This window comes from Ascaphus truei, chromosome 5 (assembly GCF_040206685.1).
Source record: "Ascaphus truei isolate aAscTru1 chromosome 5, aAscTru1.hap1, whole genome shotgun sequence".
NCBI classification, from domain to species: Eukaryota; Metazoa; Chordata; class Amphibia; order Anura; family Ascaphidae; genus Ascaphus; species Ascaphus truei.
Window position 1 is genome coordinate 301,891,426 of NC_134487.1, and position 19,287 is coordinate 301,910,712.

Below are 19,287 nucleotides of genomic sequence, written 5' to 3' on the forward strand. Positions count from 1 at the left end.
CAAAAAAACCTCTCATCTAAATCAGAAATAAAATTGAAATATAATGCCTACAGTACACAGCTGAAATACAATACTTGTATGAGCAATAATGTGTGTTTGACAATAAAGAATTGCATAAGATATCTGGGACTCAAAGTCAACAATGTACAGCACCTACGTGTAGATCTATAGTGGAATGTAAGTATAATGGCTTGTAATACTGACTGTAACACTACGTGGATAAAGTGAATCACAAAAGTATCAGAATCAGTCCAAATATCACAAACAGATGTACTAAGGGAGAATTCCCTATAGAATATTACAAACAACAATGCTGGACACAGCTGACAAGCACAAAGATTCTACTAAGCAAAGAATAACTATTCTTTGCATAGTAGAATCTTTGTGCTTGTCTGTGTCCAGCATTGTTGTTTTTGTAAGGCTCTATAGGGAATTCTCCCTTAGTACAGCGGTTTGTGATTTTTGGACTGATTCTGATACTTTTGTGATACACTTTAATTCAGTGGTGGGATTCAGAAATTTTAGCAACAGGTTCTCTCTCACCGTACCGCCCTTTTATAGTGAAAAATGAAAACCAACATTATTTGATTGAAATAAATAATTTATTTGTCTTTTTTTAAATATTTCCATATTGCTACTTGATTATCATTATACTGCTTCTTTCGCCCATGTTCCACCCTGTTGTCATCGGCTGTGTGGTTAATTCTCAGCCACGTTTGAACTGAAGGAGTGGGGTCCCAGGAGTCCAAAGGGAGGCCAATCATATTAATTGTCATCAAATTTGTGACATTCTGAACTGTGAGGCGGCTTCTTTATCTGAATATAAACTATTCATTGTAGAAAACCCTCTTTCTGCCTCCGCAGAACTAACAGCAACGGTATTGATAATATTTTTTGCCCTTTGTACAGTACTTGGAATCTCATGGTTGTGTCGATTTTGTAGAACATTTCCACATAGTCACGGAAATCATTGATGTCGATTTCCAAGAGACAACAACTTCATCAATATGCCAACAATCTGGCTCTAGTGTGTCTACTATTTCATGAATTGTACTATCACTATTTTGTGCTTTATATCCTGATTTTAAGTGATCACTGTCAGTCAACCTGGCTTTCATATGACTGATAACTGCTTCCAGTAGTTTTTGACGAGGAAGATTTACATATTTTTTATTCTCAACAAAGTCAATACATTTAAAAGCGCCAGAATTTATGGTAGGATCAACTTTCTTTTCAATGTGTTCAATTCCACGGCTTTCTTTGAGCATTACAACTGCCCTAATGGATCTTTTTATACATTTTTTTCCGCTCTTACTAAATTTACATTTCTGTTTTTAAGGGCATTAGAAAGTAAGGACATTTCTTGCAATATATCTCTCATTAATGCTAAACCGTCTATGAAGAATCTGTTGCGAAGACGTGAAGCCATTCCTGAATGTTGTTTATGTCGATAAAAATATTTGTATAAAGCTGGATAAACGCGCCATACACCAAGTGTGGACCTTAAGCTGCAAGCAGCCCATCTTGGTCCCAAAACTCTACAAATCTTTGTCATTTTTAGTCCAAGTGTTTCAGAAATTTTCAAAAGTGCCATTTGATTTTTGTTTGATTGGTGAAAAATCGTGTATATTTTATCTATGAACATTTTGAAGCGATTCACCTGTTTTATTTCAGTGATAGAATCACCTAAGACAAGTTGCAGACGGTGATTTGAACAATGCCAAATGATGATGCCTGGAATATCTTTTGTAAGTCTGGTGCTCACCCCTGATTTGCAACCAAGTTTTACACTTGCACCATAAGAACAAAATGCAACCAGATTATTTCTCAAATATCTACTAGAACTACTATATAATAAGATATGTAGGACTAAGGGGAACCGTTTTTTAGATACTCTTTGAGCTTACTACGTGTTCCCTAATATTTGTTGGGAACAGAGTGATCACCATTTTCTACATTTCTACTTACCTTATCAGTTGGTGACAGATATAGTCAGGTCACCCTCCCCCCCCCGTTCCCTCCTGCTAGCCCAAGAAAATCTAGGACACACACACTGGAGAAGTTCCTACGGGAATCACACGTTATCTGGTTCTTTTCTCCATTCCACCTAAGTACCTAACAATCTATACTGTTTACACTAACCCTGCCTGCTGCCCACACCGGTTATATGGGCACATTTTATCCAGCAGCCAAGTGTGAAGATCCTCCTGTTGCAGGGTACATCAACCACACACACGGGTTCTCTTGATAAGGCTTATTTATTGAGCCTTAAAAACATACAGCACACAAAAACAAAATAGCTTCTCTTCAGCATACAAAACAAAATAGCTTCTCTTCAGCAGACAAAAACAAAATAGCTTATTTTCAGCATAGCAAACAAGGCAGCTTCTCTTCAGCATGCAGGACCCAGACAGTTCATCATACATGTACTTTGAAAACAGACCTTATAGCAGTAATCTCTTCAGTCTTTCAGTCCTGTCTCCTGACCAGCTAGCCTGCATGTGTGTACAGCCTGGGGGTTTTAAAACTCCTTGATTATGCAGCTGGGGTCAGACTAATTAAGCAGCCCTTCTCAACTGAAACTTAACCTCGTCACTGCTGCACTGCAAGCCTAAACATAGGTTTGCCAGGTATATGGCTGGTGACGTTCATTCACCCTGTCACACCTCCCCTCCCCCAAAGGAAGCCCCATGCTTAGTAGCAGGACCGGTCTCTGCCAACAGTTTGCAGACACCACTGCAGCTTTAACTGGCTATCATTTTGAAACCAGAATAGCCTTTTCCAATAGACAGAACAAATCACCGTCTGAACCCCCAGAAATTCAGCCTAATTATTTCTGTCTGTCTGAAGAACAACAAACAAACAAACCAAAAAAACCAGCAAATGCAATACCAATGCAAGTATCACTTCTATGCAATCCTAGAGAAAGAGACGGGGGTGAGGGGAGAGAGAGAGCGACGGGGGGTGGGAGGGAAGAGAGAGACGGGGGAGAGATACGGGGGGAGAGAGAGACGGGGGAGAGAGACAGTGGGGGGGGGGGAGAGAGAGACCAAAGGGAACCAGTTCACCTCAATGCAATACCAAATAAAGTTCACTTCAATGCAATACCAATACAAGTATCAAAGTATCCCTTCAATGCAATACTAGAGAGAGACATGGGGGGAGAGCGAGAGAGAGAGAGAAAGAGAGAGACAGGGGGAGAGAGAGATGGGGAGAGAGAGATAGGGGCAGAGAGAGAGACAGGGGGGAGAGAGAAAGATAGAGAAAGAGAGAGATGGGGGAGAGAGAGACGAGGGGGGAGAGAGAGTGAGAGAGAGATGGGGGGAGAGAGAGAGACCAGAGGGAACCAGTTCATTTCAATGCAATACCAATGCAAGTATCAAATACAGTTTACTTCAATGTAATACCAATGCATGTATCAATGTATCACTTCAATGCAATACTAGAGAGAGACACGGGGGGGAGAGAGAGAGAGACACACAGGGGGAGAGAGAGAGAGATGGGGGGGGGAGGAGAGAGAGAGAGACGGGGGAGATGTTTTATGTTTTATATTTATGTTTTGCTCCTGAACCGGTACGAACCGGAAGAATTCCTCCACTGCACTTTATCCACTAGTGTTACATTCAATATTACAAGCTGTTTAACTTACATTCCGCTATACAGTAGATCTAGGTGCTATACATTGTGTCTTTGAGTCTCCAGATATCTTATGCAATTCTTTATTGTCAAACACACATTATTGCTCATATAAGCATTGTATTTCAGCTGTGTAGGCATTATATTTCAATTTAATTTCTGATTTAGATGAGAGGTTGTTTTTGGATAGAGGTGCATAAGGGAAGTACCATTGGCTTACAAGGTCTGTGGGAACGGGTATGAAGAAGGGGCGATTTAGGCCCCGAAACGTTGCCCCCCTTGTTTATATCACTTTATCTGTTACGTTTGTTTTGCGTAGTTTTCTCCTTCTCCTTTTTTTCCTTGTGTTTTTTCCACCCCCCTGTGCTTTCCTCCAACGCTCCTCTCCCTTAGTTTTTGATTGTGTATAACTTTCTTTGGTGAGACGTACTCTTTATGCCTTTACTAGGGGCAGCTTTGTATTGCATATTTTCAATATATTCTTTAAATTCCATATTGACTATTGTCTGGTTTTTTTTGCGTGCTGAGAACCACTGTATATATATTTGTGATTTTTGTGGGGGGTGTGAGGTTCCTCCCTGTTCTCATGTACCACTATATCAATATATTATTTTGCGAGTATTTCTGGTGTGGTGGAGTGTTACTTAACACACATACTTTTTATATCTGTGTATATGGTGCATGTATCTGGTGTGTGTATCTGTGTATGGTGCCTGTATCTGGTGTGCATATCTGTGTATATGGTGCGTGTATCTGGTGTGTCCCTCTGTGTATATGGTGCGTGTATCTGGTGTGTGCCTCTGTGTATGGTGTGCGTGTATCTGGTGTGCACGTTTGTGTATATGGTGCGTGTATATTGTGTGCGTATCTGTGTATATGGTGCGTGTGATGTCTGTTTCTTGGGGCAGTCAATTTGTCCTGCTCACGGGGCTAAAATTTGCCTCTGTGTATGGTGCGTGTATCTTGTGTGCGTATCTTTGTATGGTGTGTGTATCTGGTATATGTATCTGTTTATGGTGCGTGTATCTTGTGGGTGTATCTGTGTGTGTTCGTGTATCTGGTGTATGCCTCTGTGTATGGTGCATGTATAAGGTGTGTGTATATGTGTATGGTGTGTGTATCTGGTGTGCGTATCTGTGTAAATGGTGCGTGTGTCTGGTATGTGCCTCTGTGTATGGTGTGCGTGTATCTGGTGTGCGTCTGTGTATGGTGTGTGTATCTGGTGTGCGTATCTGTGTAAATGGTGCGTGTGTCTGGTATGTGCCTCTGTGTATGGTGTGCGTGTATCTGGTGTGCGTCTGTGTATGGTGTCTTTATCTGGTGTGCGTATCTGTGTAAATGGTGCGTGTGTCTGGTATGTGCCTCTGTGTATGGTGTGCGTGCATCTGGTGTGCGCGTCTGCATATGGTGCGTATATCTGGTGTGTGCGTTTGTGCATATGGTGCGCGTATCTGTGTATATGGTGCGTGGGACGCCTGTTTCTTGGGCCAGTTAATTTGGCTTGCCCACGGGGCTAACATTTGCCAGCCAGCCCCTTCATATCAACTACTTGTTGGTCCCATAAAAGGTACAGCATTATATACTGTACCACCACCTCCCTCTGCCTCCTTTGTTACTACATATTAATGGGAGAAGCTCTGCACAAAAAAAATGTTCCCCATTCTTTTGTGAAAAAGTTCCCTTAGTGTAATACAAGTAAATGGATATTGAAGAGATCTTCCCCGTTTCCCTGAAAAGTGTTTTCAGGGTCAGGGTGTACAGAATCTTGTTAATATATAATATGGGGTTCTAAACTCCTTGAACGTCTTGTATTCTCTCGCTTGCTCCATTTTCTCAACACCGATTCTTTCCTAGACCCTCTACAATCTGGCTTCCGCACTGCTCACTCCACTGAAACAGCCCTCACTAAAATAACTAATGACCTCCACAGAGGTCATTACACTCTGCTCATATTACTCGACCTCTCTGCGATATTTGATACTGTAGACCACCCTCTTCTCCTTCATATTCTCCATACTCTAGGTATTCATAACAAAGCTCTAACCTGGATCTCCTCTTACCTCCACCATCGTACTTTCAGTGTCTCTTTTGCTAACACCTCCTCCTCTATCGATCTCTCTGTGGGGGTACCCCAGGGCTCTGTCCTGGGACCTCTTCTCTTTTGTCTTTACACACTCTCTCTAGGTGACCTAATCACATCTCTTGGGTTCAAATGTCACCTCTGTGCTGATGACACACAAATGTACTTCTCAACCCCTGACCTTACACCTGCTGTACAGACTAAAGTTTCTGCATGTCTCTCTGCTATATCATCCTGGATGGCCCTCCGCTGCCTTTAACTTAACATGGCAAAAACAGCTCCTCATACATCCTCCCAAACCTGGCCCTACTACCTCCTTCCACATTACTGTTGGAAGTACTATCATTCACCCAGTAGTCCAAGCACGCTGCCTAGGGGTCACACTCGAATCCTCTCTCACATTCTCCTCTCAAATTCAAAGGTAGCTAAAACCTGTATTTTTTTCCTTCACAATATTACAAAGATAAGCTCTTTCCTCTGTTGCGCGACTGCTAAATCAAACCCTAATTCTCTCCCGTCTCGATTACTGTAACCTCCTGCTATCCGGCCTTCCTGCCTCTCACCTGTCCTAAACGCTGCTGCCAGAATCACTCTACTCTTTCCTAAATCTGTCTCAGCGCCTCCCCTGCTGAAATCCCTCTCCTGGCTTCCTATCAAATCCCATATCACACACTCAATTCTCCTCCTCACTTTTAAAGCTTTACACTCTTCTGCCCCTCATCTCAGCCCTAATTTGTCGCTATACACCTTCCCGACTCTTGCGTTCTGGTAAAAGATGTCTTCTCTCTACCCCTTTTGTATCTAAAGTCCTCTCCCACCTTAAACTCTTCTCACTGACTCCCCCACACCTCTGGAATGCCCTTCCCCTCAATACCCAACTAGCACCCTCTCTATCCACCTTTAAGACCCACCTTAAAACACACCTCTTTAAGGAAGCATGCGAGTAGCTCCATGGCTGATTATTAACACCTCATACATAAACCTTGGCCCCTTGCAGACGCACTTACCAGAACTCCCTCCTACTGCCTCTGTATGTTCTTCCTACCAACTAATTAGACTGTAAGCTCCTCGGAGCAGGGACTCCTTTTCCTAAATGTTACTTTTATGTCTGCAGCACTTCTTCCCATTATGTGTTATTTGTAGTGTTTGTTATTTATATGATTGTCACGTGTATTACCGCTGTGAAGCGCTATGTACATTATTGGTGCTATATAAATAATGACATACATACATGAAGGAGTAGTGGCTCAGTGAGTAAAGACACTGAGAACCAGGGGAACCTGGCTTCTTGTGACCTTTGGTAAGTCACTTTATCTCCTTGTGCCTTAGGCACCAAAAACATAGAGTGTAAGCTCCACGGGGCAGGGACTTGTACCTGCAAAATATCTCTGTAAAGTGCTACAGTATGTAAGACTAGCAGCGCTATACAAGAACATGCTATTGTTATTATTACATACATACATGTATTTTCACCATAGTCATAAATATGTTTAAATTAAATAGTGAGCGATGGAAAAGCCACTAATAAAACGATACTTACAAACGCACCGCGATCCCTGAGCTCTCTCCTGCAATGTGAAAACGAGCAGTCCAGGAACTAGACTTTGAACTTGATTTTGATCATGGACTAAGATATTGAATGACAATACTATGACACTTTCATGGTGTGTATTTCACCCCAGCAAAATGTTTAGTAGATTAAAACTAGGTGTTTGATGCCTTTAAAAATAGTCTAATGTAATTATTTTAATCATTTTGAAAAGGTTTGTTAACATTGTAACCTGCATATACCGGCATATCCTGGGACCTCTTCTCTTTTCTCTGTACACACTCTCTCTAGGTGACCTAATAACATCTTTTGGGTTTAATTATCACCTCTATGCCGACGACACACAAATATACTTTTCAACACCTGTCCTTACACCTGCTGTACAAACCAATGAATCTGAATGTCTCTCTGCTATATCATCCTGGATAGCCCTCCGCCGCCTTAAACTCAACATGGCTAAAACAGAGCTCCTCATACTTCCTCCCAAACCTGGCCCTACTACCTCCTTCCACATTACTGTTGGAACTACAATCATTCACCTAGTAGCCCAAGCACGCTGCCTAGGGGTCACACTCGACTCCTCTCTCACATTCGCCCCTCACATTCAAAACATTTCTAAAACTTGTCGCTTTTTCCTCCGCAATATAACAAAGATACGCCCTTTCCTCTGTTGCTCGACTGCTAAAACTCTGACTCAAGCCCTCATTCTCTCCCGTCTTGATTACTGTAACCTCCTGCTGTCCGGCCTTCCTGCCTCTCACCTGTCTCCCCTACAATCTATCCTAAACGCTGCTGCCAGAATCACTCTACTCTTTCCTAGATCTGTCTCAGCATCTCCCCTCATGAAATCCCTCTCCTGGCTTCCGATCAAATCCCGCATCTCACATTCCATTCTTCTCCTCACTTTTAAAGCTTTACACTCTTCTGCCCCTCCTTACATCTCATCCCTAATTTCTCGTTATGCACCATCCAGACTCTTGCGTTCTTCTCAAGGATGTCTTCTTTCTACCCCCTATGTATCTAAAGCCCTCTCCCGCCTTAAACCTTTCTCACTTTCTGCCCCACACCTCTGGAATGCCCTTCCCCTCAGTACCCGACTAGCACCCTCTCTATCCACCTTTAAGACCCACCTTAAGACACACTTGCTTAAAGAAGCATATGAATAGCACTGTGGATATTCTGAACACGATACATAAAGCTTGGCCCCCTGCAGACGCACTTACCAGAACTCCCTCCTACTGTCTCTGTACGTTCTACCTACCAATTAGACTGTAAGCTCCTCGGGGCAGGGACTCCTCTTCCGAAATGTTACTTTTATGTCTAAAGCACTTATTCCCATGATCTGTTATTTATAGTATCTGTTATTTATTTGATTAACCCATGTATTACTACTGTGAAGCGCTATGTACATTAATGGCGCTATATAAATAAAGACATACAATACAATACAATCTTTCTCTTGGTTATTTAATAAAAATAATAATAACTTTATTTCATATAGTGCTTTCCTCACAATCACAGTATAGCTCGTTGTACGCAGCCCCTAGGAATGTTACAGACACAGTCCCTGCCCCGAGGAGCTTACAATCTTTGTTTTTGGTGCCTGAGGCACAGGGAGATAAAGTGACACTGTGAATTGAACCAGGTTCCCACTTCTTCTCCCTATGAGAGAGACAGAGAGACAGACACTGTGAATAGTGAGGGGGATCCACAGGCCGTAGCATAGTTGGACTGCCCCCACCGGAGGGTCCTTAGCTGGCCCACGAGTGCCTGCGAGGGGGGAGACTTATCACCGTCAGAGGGAGAGTAGCACTAGGCCCAACAGGGGCCCCACATGATGCAGCCGTAACGAAGCCACCGAGAGAAGGTAGCAAAGGGTATCGAGTCTCAGCACCTCCCTCGCCAGACAAGATAGGCGCAGCTAGGGAAGATAAGGTTCACACCGCACGAGGGTGCAGTAATATCCATACCAAGATCATGGTGTGTATTGCTACAACAACAAAGCTGCTGTTGAATGAATACAGTTCCTGGCGCCCATCATTGCTCGATCATCGCCCAGCCGCACGAATCGAGCAACCTGGCAATGTAACCAATTCTGAGCAAGCCAAGATGAGAGACATTGATGTAAACTTTCTAGAACCGGGGCAAGGAGGGTTACACCCACGCTGACAAGTTCTTGCAGTTGTGTAAGGGATAACGCTCAGTGTTCACTCTTCTTCAGGCTGCAGCAGTGCGGCCTCCAGGGGTGTCTTTCCTCACTGCCTGTGATGAAGGTTGCCTGATATTCGCAGATAACTTATTCTCTCAGAAGGGGAAGCAGGAGAGAACACCTCATCATTTAGATGAGAGAGAGAGAGAGAGAGAGAGAGAAACACCAAGCTGATCCCAACAACCATGCGGTTGATACGGTTTCACACAAGAGGTTGGTGTACAAAATAAAGCAAATTGGACTCGGTAATAATATTTGCACCTGGACTGAAAACTGGTTAAAGGACAGACAACAGAGTTGTCATAAATGAAACTTTTTCAGGTTGGTCTAAAGTCGTGAGTGGAGTACCTCAGGGATCGGTACTGGGACCCCTGCCTTTTAACTTGTTTACTAATGACCTTGAGGTTGGCATCCAGAGCAAAGTCTCCATCTTTGCTGATGACACTAAATTGTGTAAGGTAATAGAATTAGAGCAGGATGTAATTTCTCTCCAGAAGGACTTGGAGAGACTGGAAACGTGGGCAGGTAAATGGCAGATGAGGTTTGATGCAGCTACATGTAAGGTTATGCATTTGGGAAGCAAGAATAAAAAGACGACTTACAAATTAAATGGGGATTAAGTAGGGGAATCCTTAATGGAGAAAGATTTAGGAGTGCTTGTAGACACCAGGCTTAGCACTAGTGCCCAAAGTCATGCAGTAGCTGCAAAGGCAAACCAGATCTTATCTTGCATTAAAAGGGGAATGGATGGAATGGAAGTAAACATAACTATACCCCTTTATAAAGCATTGGTGAGACCACACCTTGAGTAGGAGTACAGTTTTTGGCACCACTCCATAGAAAATACATTATGGAACTAGAGAGAGTGCAGAGAAGAGCCACCAAATTAATAAAAGGGATGGACACTCTAATTTATGAGGAGATACTAGCTAAATTAGATTTATTTAGATTAGAAAAGAGGCGTCTAAGAGGGGCTATAAGAACTATATACAAATATATTCTGGGACGGTACAAGGAGCTTTCAAAAGAGCTATTCATCCCATGGACAGTACAAAGGACTCGGGGCCATCCCTTAAGGTATGAGGAAAGGAGATTTCACCAGCAACAAAGGAAAGGGTTCTTTACAGTAAGGGCAGTTAAAATATGGAATTCATTAGCCATGGAGACTGTGATGGCAGATACAATAGATTTGTTCAAAAATAGGTTGGACATCTTTTTAGAAAGGAAAGGTATACAGGGATATACCAAATAAGTATACATTCGAAGGATGTTGATCCAGGGAGAAATCTGATTGCCAATTCTTGAAGTCAGGAAGGAATTTATTTTCTCCCTTATGAGATACCATTGGATGATACTGTATGTCACTGGGAGGGGGGTTGTTTGCCTTCCTCTGGATCAATAAGTAAGTACAGGCATACCCCGCATTAACGTACGCAATGGGACCGGAGCATGTATGTAAAGCGAAAATGTACTTAAAGTGAAGCACTACCTTTTCCCACTTATCGATGCATGTACTGTACTGCAATCTTCATATACATGCATAACTGATGTAAATAACACATGTGTAACAGGCTCTATAGTTTCCCCGCTTGCGCACAGCTTTGGTACAGGTAGGGATCTGGTATAGCTGTTCAGGACATGCTGACAGGCGCATGCGTGAGCTGCCGTTTGCCTATTGGGCGATATGTACTTACTCACGAGTGTACTTAAAGTGAGTGTACTTAAAGCGGGGTATGCCTGTATAGATATAGGATAAAGTATCTATTGTCTAAATTTAGCAAAGGTTGAACTCCTTGCAACTCAAATTGACAACTGCTTTGTATACCTCTACATTATATATACACGTGCACATATATATGTATATTACATATATATATACATACACATATCAACCAGTATAGACAGATCATGCACATCATCTCAAGAGATTATAGAAGGAAAGAAAGGGGAAGCAGCCACGGTATATGTTTAAATGCCCCGGTCACCCACCCCCTCTGCCCCCATCCCCCCACACACAAATGGGCAAAAGCACTAGAATCCATATGGCTAATAGCGCTTTTGCTCATTTGTGATATAAAAAAACAAAAAATACACAATTAAATAAAATAAACATTGGAATTATATATTGGTTTTATTGAGCCTGTTCCTTTATCCAGGCAAAACATACATAAACAACAAAATAACAAAACCCTATCCCTTTGTAAGGGCTAACTTACTTCCCCAGACCCTATCTGCTGGAATGGAGGGATATTCCCATTACCAGCCTATCACCCCAAAGTCTCAGGAAGTACCTTAAGCAGGTGGCCCTCCATGTCAGTCTCTGGCAGGTTCCTAGGTCCTCTGTGTCCAGGAAATATAGGTCTTTGGGTGTCTGGATCTCAGCACAGCCTTTGTGCTCAAGACAGTGTCTGTGTGCAGGCTTCTCTGCTCTCCTTCTGTCAGCCCAAATGTGAGCTAAGGAAATCTCTGTCCTGTGTCTCACATGAGGCTTTTTACAGAGCTCTCATTAGTCCAGGTGGAGACTAGTTAATTGAGTGACTGCAATTTACTATCTCTGCTGGATTCTCAGAGATCTGATGCTGCTATATTTAAACAGGGATAAGTCCCTGTTACACACCTGAATCACCTTAGCGGTTATTAACCACTGTGGTAATTAAGGGGTTAAATCTCCCATCCTTCTACCTACCTGGGAGGCCTAACCACCCTCCACGGGCAACTACCCCATCCCCCACCCCCTCTACCCATTGATTGTCACTGTGGTAAGTTATGCCCACAACAGGGGCAAGGATTACCACACTGGCATTGAATGGGCAACATAAAAAAAAACATTCACAAAATAAAATACATCACATTGCAATTAAATAAATTGATTGCCACTGTGGTAAACTATATGTGTTTTCTTGGTGCATGTATCTGGTATATATGTGTGTGCATACTGCATACATTCCAGTATGCATGCGTGTATATGTGTGTAGAGCTGAAGTAGAAGAAGGCTCAGAGAGTAAAGACACTGACTGATAACAATGGCATGGAGCATGAAGCAGGGGATACTGGTTCAATTCCCGGTGTCAGCTCCTTGTGACTTTGGGAAAGCCACTTAATCTTCCTGTGCCTCAGGATCCAAAAACATAGATTGTAAGCTCACCTGCGTACCACACACTATGCTGTAATTGTGAAGCTCTTGGCGTCCCATTGGGAGGAAAACGGTATATAAAATAAAAGTTATTATTATATATCAACGTAAAGAATGCTGAAATAGAAGATTATTTTCATGCATTGCTTCATTATCTGTTTGTGATTGGGTAAAGTATAAAAAATAATTTACTATATGATATAAATTGTTAGCCAGAAAAGTTCCCAACACTGCAGAAGCGATGGCCTTTTTAAAGAAAATATAAGTATAGAAATTGCTGCACAAATACAAAACCTAATACTGTAAATCACGCTATAATGTGTGTGCCATGTACAGATGCAGTCTGCAGTTACTGTTCCGGTGCCACTGCAGCTCTCACGGTTCAGAGAACAGTAAGCTGCCCAGGAGGATTACCTCTGGGCACTTCTATGCTTCTGAATGGGACCCGCAGAGTTAATCCCTTTGGGCCATCTGCTGGGAGACAATACTGGTACTCGCCTTTTTGATACATAGATGCTCTTGGGTCTCTACATCATGATGGGGAGGGTATATGGCTATATTCATCTACAACATCAAGGAGGCTGGACAGTGTTACGTGTCCTGTCCAGCCCCCTTGATGATGTAGATAACCAAGAATGGCCATATAGCCTCCCTGTCATGATGTAGAGACCCCTATAAGGGCACCCACGTCCTCCAGGGGAAGGAAATACAGCCTGTGCCTCTTACCTTCAGTGCTGCGGGGACACGGCTGCATATGGAAACAGAGATGGCTGCGCAGCTCAGCTAAAAGGTGAGTCCCGGTAATCTCACTCAGCAGATGGCCCATGAAGTGAAGGGTCCCATTCAAAAGCATGGACCCCTGTAGCATTACTCCTTACGGGTCACAAACCTTGCTGTTCTTGGGGTCACAGAGAGGCCGCGATCGAGCCCTGCTTTCCGCATTTCTGCGGCCACAAGAACAGTAAGGCGTGCTACATCTGTAACTCCTAAATGGGAAGCTACTGCTCGTGGCAAAAATCATGGAGCAAATACCTTGAAACAATGGCGCAAAGAGATAAAAGGTTAAAATTACTTCATTTGTATCTATTTAACTCTAAACTTGCCCTGACACATCACCCCTGAGATTCAGTAGGCTCAATCTCTGCGTGTAACCAATTCCTTTGGGCCAATTGCACGGAACGGTGGATAATGTGCATGTTTACAGTTTGTATTTCCTGGGATGCTTGTAGTCGGGATTGGTGGATAATGTGCATGTTTACAGTTTGTATTTCCTGCTTGTAGTCGGGATTGGTGGATAATGTGCATGTTTGCAGTTTGTATTTCCTGGGATGCTTGTAGTCGGGATTGGTGGATAATGTGCATGTTTGGAGTTTGTATTTCCTGGGATGCTTGTAGTCGGGATTGGTGGATAATGTGCATGTTTGCAGTTTGTATTTCCTGGGATGCTTGTAGTCGGGATTGGTGGATAATGTGCATGTTTGCAGTTTGTATTTCCTGGGATGCTTGTAGTCGGGATTGGTGGATAATGTGCATGTTTACAGTTTGTATTTCCTGGGATGCTTGTAGTCGGGATTGGTGGATAATGTGCATGTTTACAGTTTGTATTTCCTGGGATGCTTGTAGTCGGGATTGGTGGATAATGTGCATGTTTGCAGTTTGTATTTCCTGGGATGCTTGTAGTCGGGATTGGTGGATAATGTGCATGTTTGCAGTTTGTATTTCCTGCGATGCTTGTAGTCGGGATTGGTGGATAATGTGCATGTTTGCAGTTTGTATTTCCTGCTTGTAGTCGGGATTGGTGGATAATGTGCATGTTTACAGTTTGTATTTCCTGGGATGCTTGTAGTCGGGATTGGTGGATAATGTGCATGTTTACAGTTTGTATTTCCTGGGATGCTTGTAGTCGGGATTGGTGGATAATGTGCATGTTTACAGTTTGTATTTCCTGGGATGCTTGTAGTCGGGATTGGTGGATAATGTGCATGTTTGCAGTTTGTATTTCCTGGGATGCTTGTAGTCGGGATTGGTGGATAATGTGCATGTTTGCAGTTTGTATTTCCTGGGATGCTTGTAGTCGGGATTGGTGGATAATGTGCATGTTTGCAGTTTGTATTTCCTGGGATGCTTGTAGTCGGGATTGGTGGATAATGTGCATGTTTGCAGTTTGTATTTCCTGGGATGCTTGTAGTCGGGATTGGTGGATAATGTGCATGTTTGCAGTTTGTATTTCCTGGGATGCTTGTAGTCGGGATTGGTGGATAATGTGCATGTTTGCAGTTCGTATTTCCTGGGATGCTTGTAGTCGGGATTGGTGGATAATGTGCATGTTTGCAGTTTGTATTTCCTGGGATGCTTGTAGTCGGGATTGGTGGATAATGTGCATGTTTACAGTTTGTATTTCCTGCTTGTAGTCGGGATTGGTGGATAATGTGCATGTTTGCAGTTTGTATTTCCTGGGATGCTTGTAGTCGGGATTGGTGAGAGAATACTGATATTGGAAATATTTTCTCAATATTGTGTCATAAATTAACCGACTATTTATTGAACAGATATAATTGAGGTAAATAATAAAAAAGGTTAATAGAATATAATCACCATAAATGTATCACACGTGTGTAAATACATTAGGACTGTTGGGCTCCATATTATCAGGTACTTACTGCTCCCACTGGTCTAATTTCACAAGTATACAAGAGCGGCAAACCCAAGCCAAACTGATTCAGGGGGGGGAGGGGGCGGGGAGGGGGGTTTAGTAACGTGGCGCTATTGCAAAAGAAACTTCTAATGACAAACAGCACTATTGCAGTTTCATGAATTACCCACTATCTCTCGATGTTGCTGACCCCTCAACACTATAAAGTAGTGAAAGAACCATTAGCGTTTGGACAGTGTCCTAGCTGGGGTTTACACAATGGAGGTCCTCCTGCCTAGGCTAGGAGTAACAGAGGGTGAATCTGAAGCATGAGCCACAAGGGGCCAGTGTCTCCAACAAGGCAGTCAGGTTTTGTCCGACCAAGGACTGCCCACTGGGAGAACGGGGTTCACAGGTAGTCTGTTAGTAGAAGGAATCTGGGGTACATAGGCCCCTCACCTTGTAAGTAAGGGTCTGTCCTCTGAACAAAGCATCCACATGGTTACCCCAACACCCTTACACATGGTTTGCCAGACCTAGATATGGACTTGCCAGGAGTAGAAGGTTGTTTGAACTTTATTAATAAAAAAGGTTTTTGTAATATAAGTTGGATTGGCATTGGGTTCCTTCCTTGAGCAGCCCTCGCCCAATCAAGGCTATAAATACTGTATATAGAAATCTAAAACATATACAGAACAAAATTAACAATAAATATAATAATATATGTACATAAGTAGGAGACGTTATTTTCCCCGTTACCATGAAATAACACACCAAATAACACGTGCGTTATCTTAAATAGCTCCAATGATGTACCAGCGATAACACAACACATACCTTATCGGTAGGGATAACATCTTCATCTGTTATTACACTTCTTCCTTGTACCATTTTCCCAGAGAATAATTGTAGATTAGCTGGGCTGTGAGTTCATTAGGAGTGGACTCTAGGCTATCGTGCCCTTGCTTAGCGCACACTCTGTCTATGCCTCACTAATCACACAGATGTTGTATTAAGGGAAACCTCTTTGAATCAACAAAACCTGCTCTTGCGCTTACACACAGATTTACTGCACGAGACACGCGTGACGCTACTGTTCTGTCGTTTTAGTGCTGAGGGATTGGTTTGGATGATTTGTAAACTCCCTGATTTAATATTTTTTATTTTAGCAAATCCAGGTGTTCCAAATGTGCTCCAAGGAAGCCCCTGTTGCTATTATATTTAACTTTTAATTACGGAAGGTTCTGGCAAAAAATGACAAACTTGCCCATGGGGTCACGAAAAGAAAGTCGCATCACCAGCGCTCAGCCATTTTGCTTACAGCGGACAAGTATTCTTCCCGGTGGACAAAAACAGTCATATCTCAGGAACTAGGGTGTCCCCGCAGGTCAGGCACCGCAGATTGTAATCGAGCAGCGTGGGCTGCTGCTTTAAAGTATTTTACACATTGCTTCTAATATTGATATATGCTAAAAACAGGAGTGCGCTTTAAAAATAATCGTATTAAATTGCACTACTGCTTTAAAGAAAGGAGTGTGAGTGAGGGAGCGTACAGGAGAGAAATAGATCAATCGGAATACGCTGTGTCGTTGGAACATTGTAACCCTGACTGAGGTTCTATAAACATTCGCTTTCAAATCATTTTGTTTATTTGTTGATGAGGCGGTATTCACCCATCGTAATACAAGTTACAAACAACAATTTGTGTCAGGGGTGAGATACATTCAGGTTAAATACAACAAAAAAACTATGTTTCTTTAAACAAACATTAATATCCAGCCGTACTCTGGCTCCGCGATCCAAAGAATCTCTGGGAAATAACACTTGAGTCGCCCCAAAGGCGTCAGCCGGAGTGCAGCCAAAGGGTGTCACCGTTTGCTGCTTATTGGTAATGTAATCTACTGCTCTATTGTAATCTGAACCTCACCAGCTTTCTCATCCCCTGTATCCAATATCTACTTACCCTGCCTATAGATTGTAGGCTCCGTGAGGCAGGTCACCTAGTAACACATAGCAGGTGTGTCCTACCTCTCCTCTAACACCATTTTAATCCTGTCTGTAAATGTTACATCTGCCCATAATCATATCTCGGACTGCCCATGAAATGTCTATAAATTGAATGTAAAACCTCGGTTCATTTAATGCAACCGTGTATTATTATAACTCTGGCTTCTCCTACCTGACTCTTGTGTAACAAAATAATTATATTTAATTGTCGTTGTTCTCAGACTGACGGTACAGTATTGCAATGCCCCCTGAAGTGGAAGCCTGTACTTACTTAAAAACTAAATGATGAAATAGATGGTGATTGTTCCTGTCTTATACAAAAACAATAGTGACCGTTTTATACAATGTAGGATAATTTGATGTACTGAATGTCGTATTGATTGTATTATTGTTTCCAGTCCTTCAGCATGTAACCACTTTAGTAAAAGACTGCAGAGGTAACATTCATTTGTACGGTAATGAAAGCTTTGTACTAAATGCACGATTCTTTTTCTACATTTAAGGCCGCGCACTGCTCATCATCCCCACGTTGTGTGTAAACGTCCTTTTTTGTGCCGTCTTCTTGCTGGGCTTCGTTTGTAGCTGGCTTAGCGACTCCTGCAGGAAACTGTTTCCTCAGTACCATAAATAAAACAATATATAAGATATATATTGGAGCTCGTATTCCCGTTGATAGACCCAGGAAGGAATTCCTGTGAAGAAACATATTTGCTTTGAAGATTACAATGATTCATGCTCTAAACCAGGAGTAGCCAACTCCAGTCCTCAGGTGCCACCAGCAGGTCAAGTTTTAAGGATATCCCTGCTTCAGCACAGGTGACTCCATCAGTGGCTCAGTCAATGACATCCATCTAGGTTTTACGTATATATAAATCAAAAACATATGCAGAACAAAATGAACAATAAATGTAATAATATGTACAGAAGCAGCAGACGTTATTACCCCCTTACCTCGAAATCCATCAAATAACACGTGTGTTATTTTCAATAGCTGCAATGATGCACCAGCGATAACGCAACACATACATTACGTGACGTCTGCTTCATCTGTAACTACGCGTTTCCTGGTACGGTTCTCCCAGAGAAGAATTATAGATGAGCCGGGCTGTGAGTTCATTCAAAGTGGACTCTAGGCTATTGTCTCAGTCAATGACTGAACCTCTGATTGAGCCCCCTGTGCTGATGCAGGGATATCCTTAAAACCTGACCTGTTGGTGGCCCTTGAGGTCTGAAGTTGGTCGCTCCTGCTCTAAACAATCGCATCTAAGGCTGTTTTCAGGAGCAAAGATGTGGCGTTGGGAAATACTGTACATGTGGGCAAGTGTCAAGATGTTTCATGCCAACAATGTGATTGCTCTTCTGCACTCTGGGGATTGTATGTCGTTATTATGTATCACTTACATTATACTTCTAGAGCCCGAATGTAACTTTTGTGTCTCAAGTACATGGAGATAACATCACTTGCACAGCTCAAGGATTTCAGAACTGGGATTTTAAAGGCCTTTCCTGCTTTATAGTTTTATTAGTAATCCCGGTTTCCCCGTGTTAGTTTTTTGTTACCAGAATGGGAACAGAGGGATCCCCGAAGCTGAAATGTACATTTATTTGCACTATACAGATGCAGTAAAAGCAGCCCGTTCTAGTTCATTCCCGCGCCATCTACTGTGACTTCCTATTGCCCCGCATGAGGCAGGGGATTTAACAGCCAGTACCAGTACCAGTACCAGTACCAGTACCTTTGCCGTTAGGTATCTTGGAGACCAGGGGTTCCTGGAGCTGACAATAGGTTCAGCAACAGGGATCCCGTGGCTCCAATCCTGGTAAATACCAAAAAGTGGGGGGGGGGGGGGAGGGGATAGGTGGACCGGATTGCTGCTTTAAGCACTTTACTCCTAAATACACGTATGCGCATTGCATTATAAGCTCAAGTTACAAGATACAAGGACACTGTATATTTTAAAGTCTCGTTGGCCGCGGTAAATCTGCAATTCCCCTCCTCACTACAACATCTTTGTAGGCTTAGTTTTAATTCAAGCGACAG

At 42.7% G+C, this 19,287-nt stretch overlaps 2 protein-coding genes across 7 annotated transcripts in view; both read right to left on the reverse strand.

The window, feature by feature from the left end:
* Positions 1-7,312, reverse strand: part of LOC142496284 (solute carrier organic anion transporter family member 1A2-like) — a 55,317-nt gene extending 48,005 nt beyond the window's left edge. For 2 of the 3 annotated variants that reach the window (XM_075602940.1, XM_075602939.1), the window contains exon 1: positions 7,257-7,312. The gene's annotated coding sequence lies outside the window, so the exon portion shown is untranslated. The remainder of the gene's footprint in view (positions 1-7,256) is intronic. The other variant, XM_075602941.1, reaches the window with a different exon arrangement.
* A 9,553-nt stretch (positions 7,313-16,865) lies between these two features.
* The window catches only part of LOC142496285 (solute carrier organic anion transporter family member 1C1-like), a 39,438-nt gene continuing 37,016 nt past the window's right edge, over positions 16,866-19,287 (reverse strand). For all 4 annotated transcript variants that reach the window (XM_075602945.1, XM_075602943.1, XM_075602944.1 and 1 more), the window contains one exon: positions 16,866-17,938. In XM_075602945.1, the coding sequence (XP_075459060.1) occupies positions 17,719-17,938 (220 nt within the window). In that variant the 3' untranslated portion in view covers positions 16,866-17,718. The remainder of the gene's footprint in view (positions 17,939-19,287) is intronic.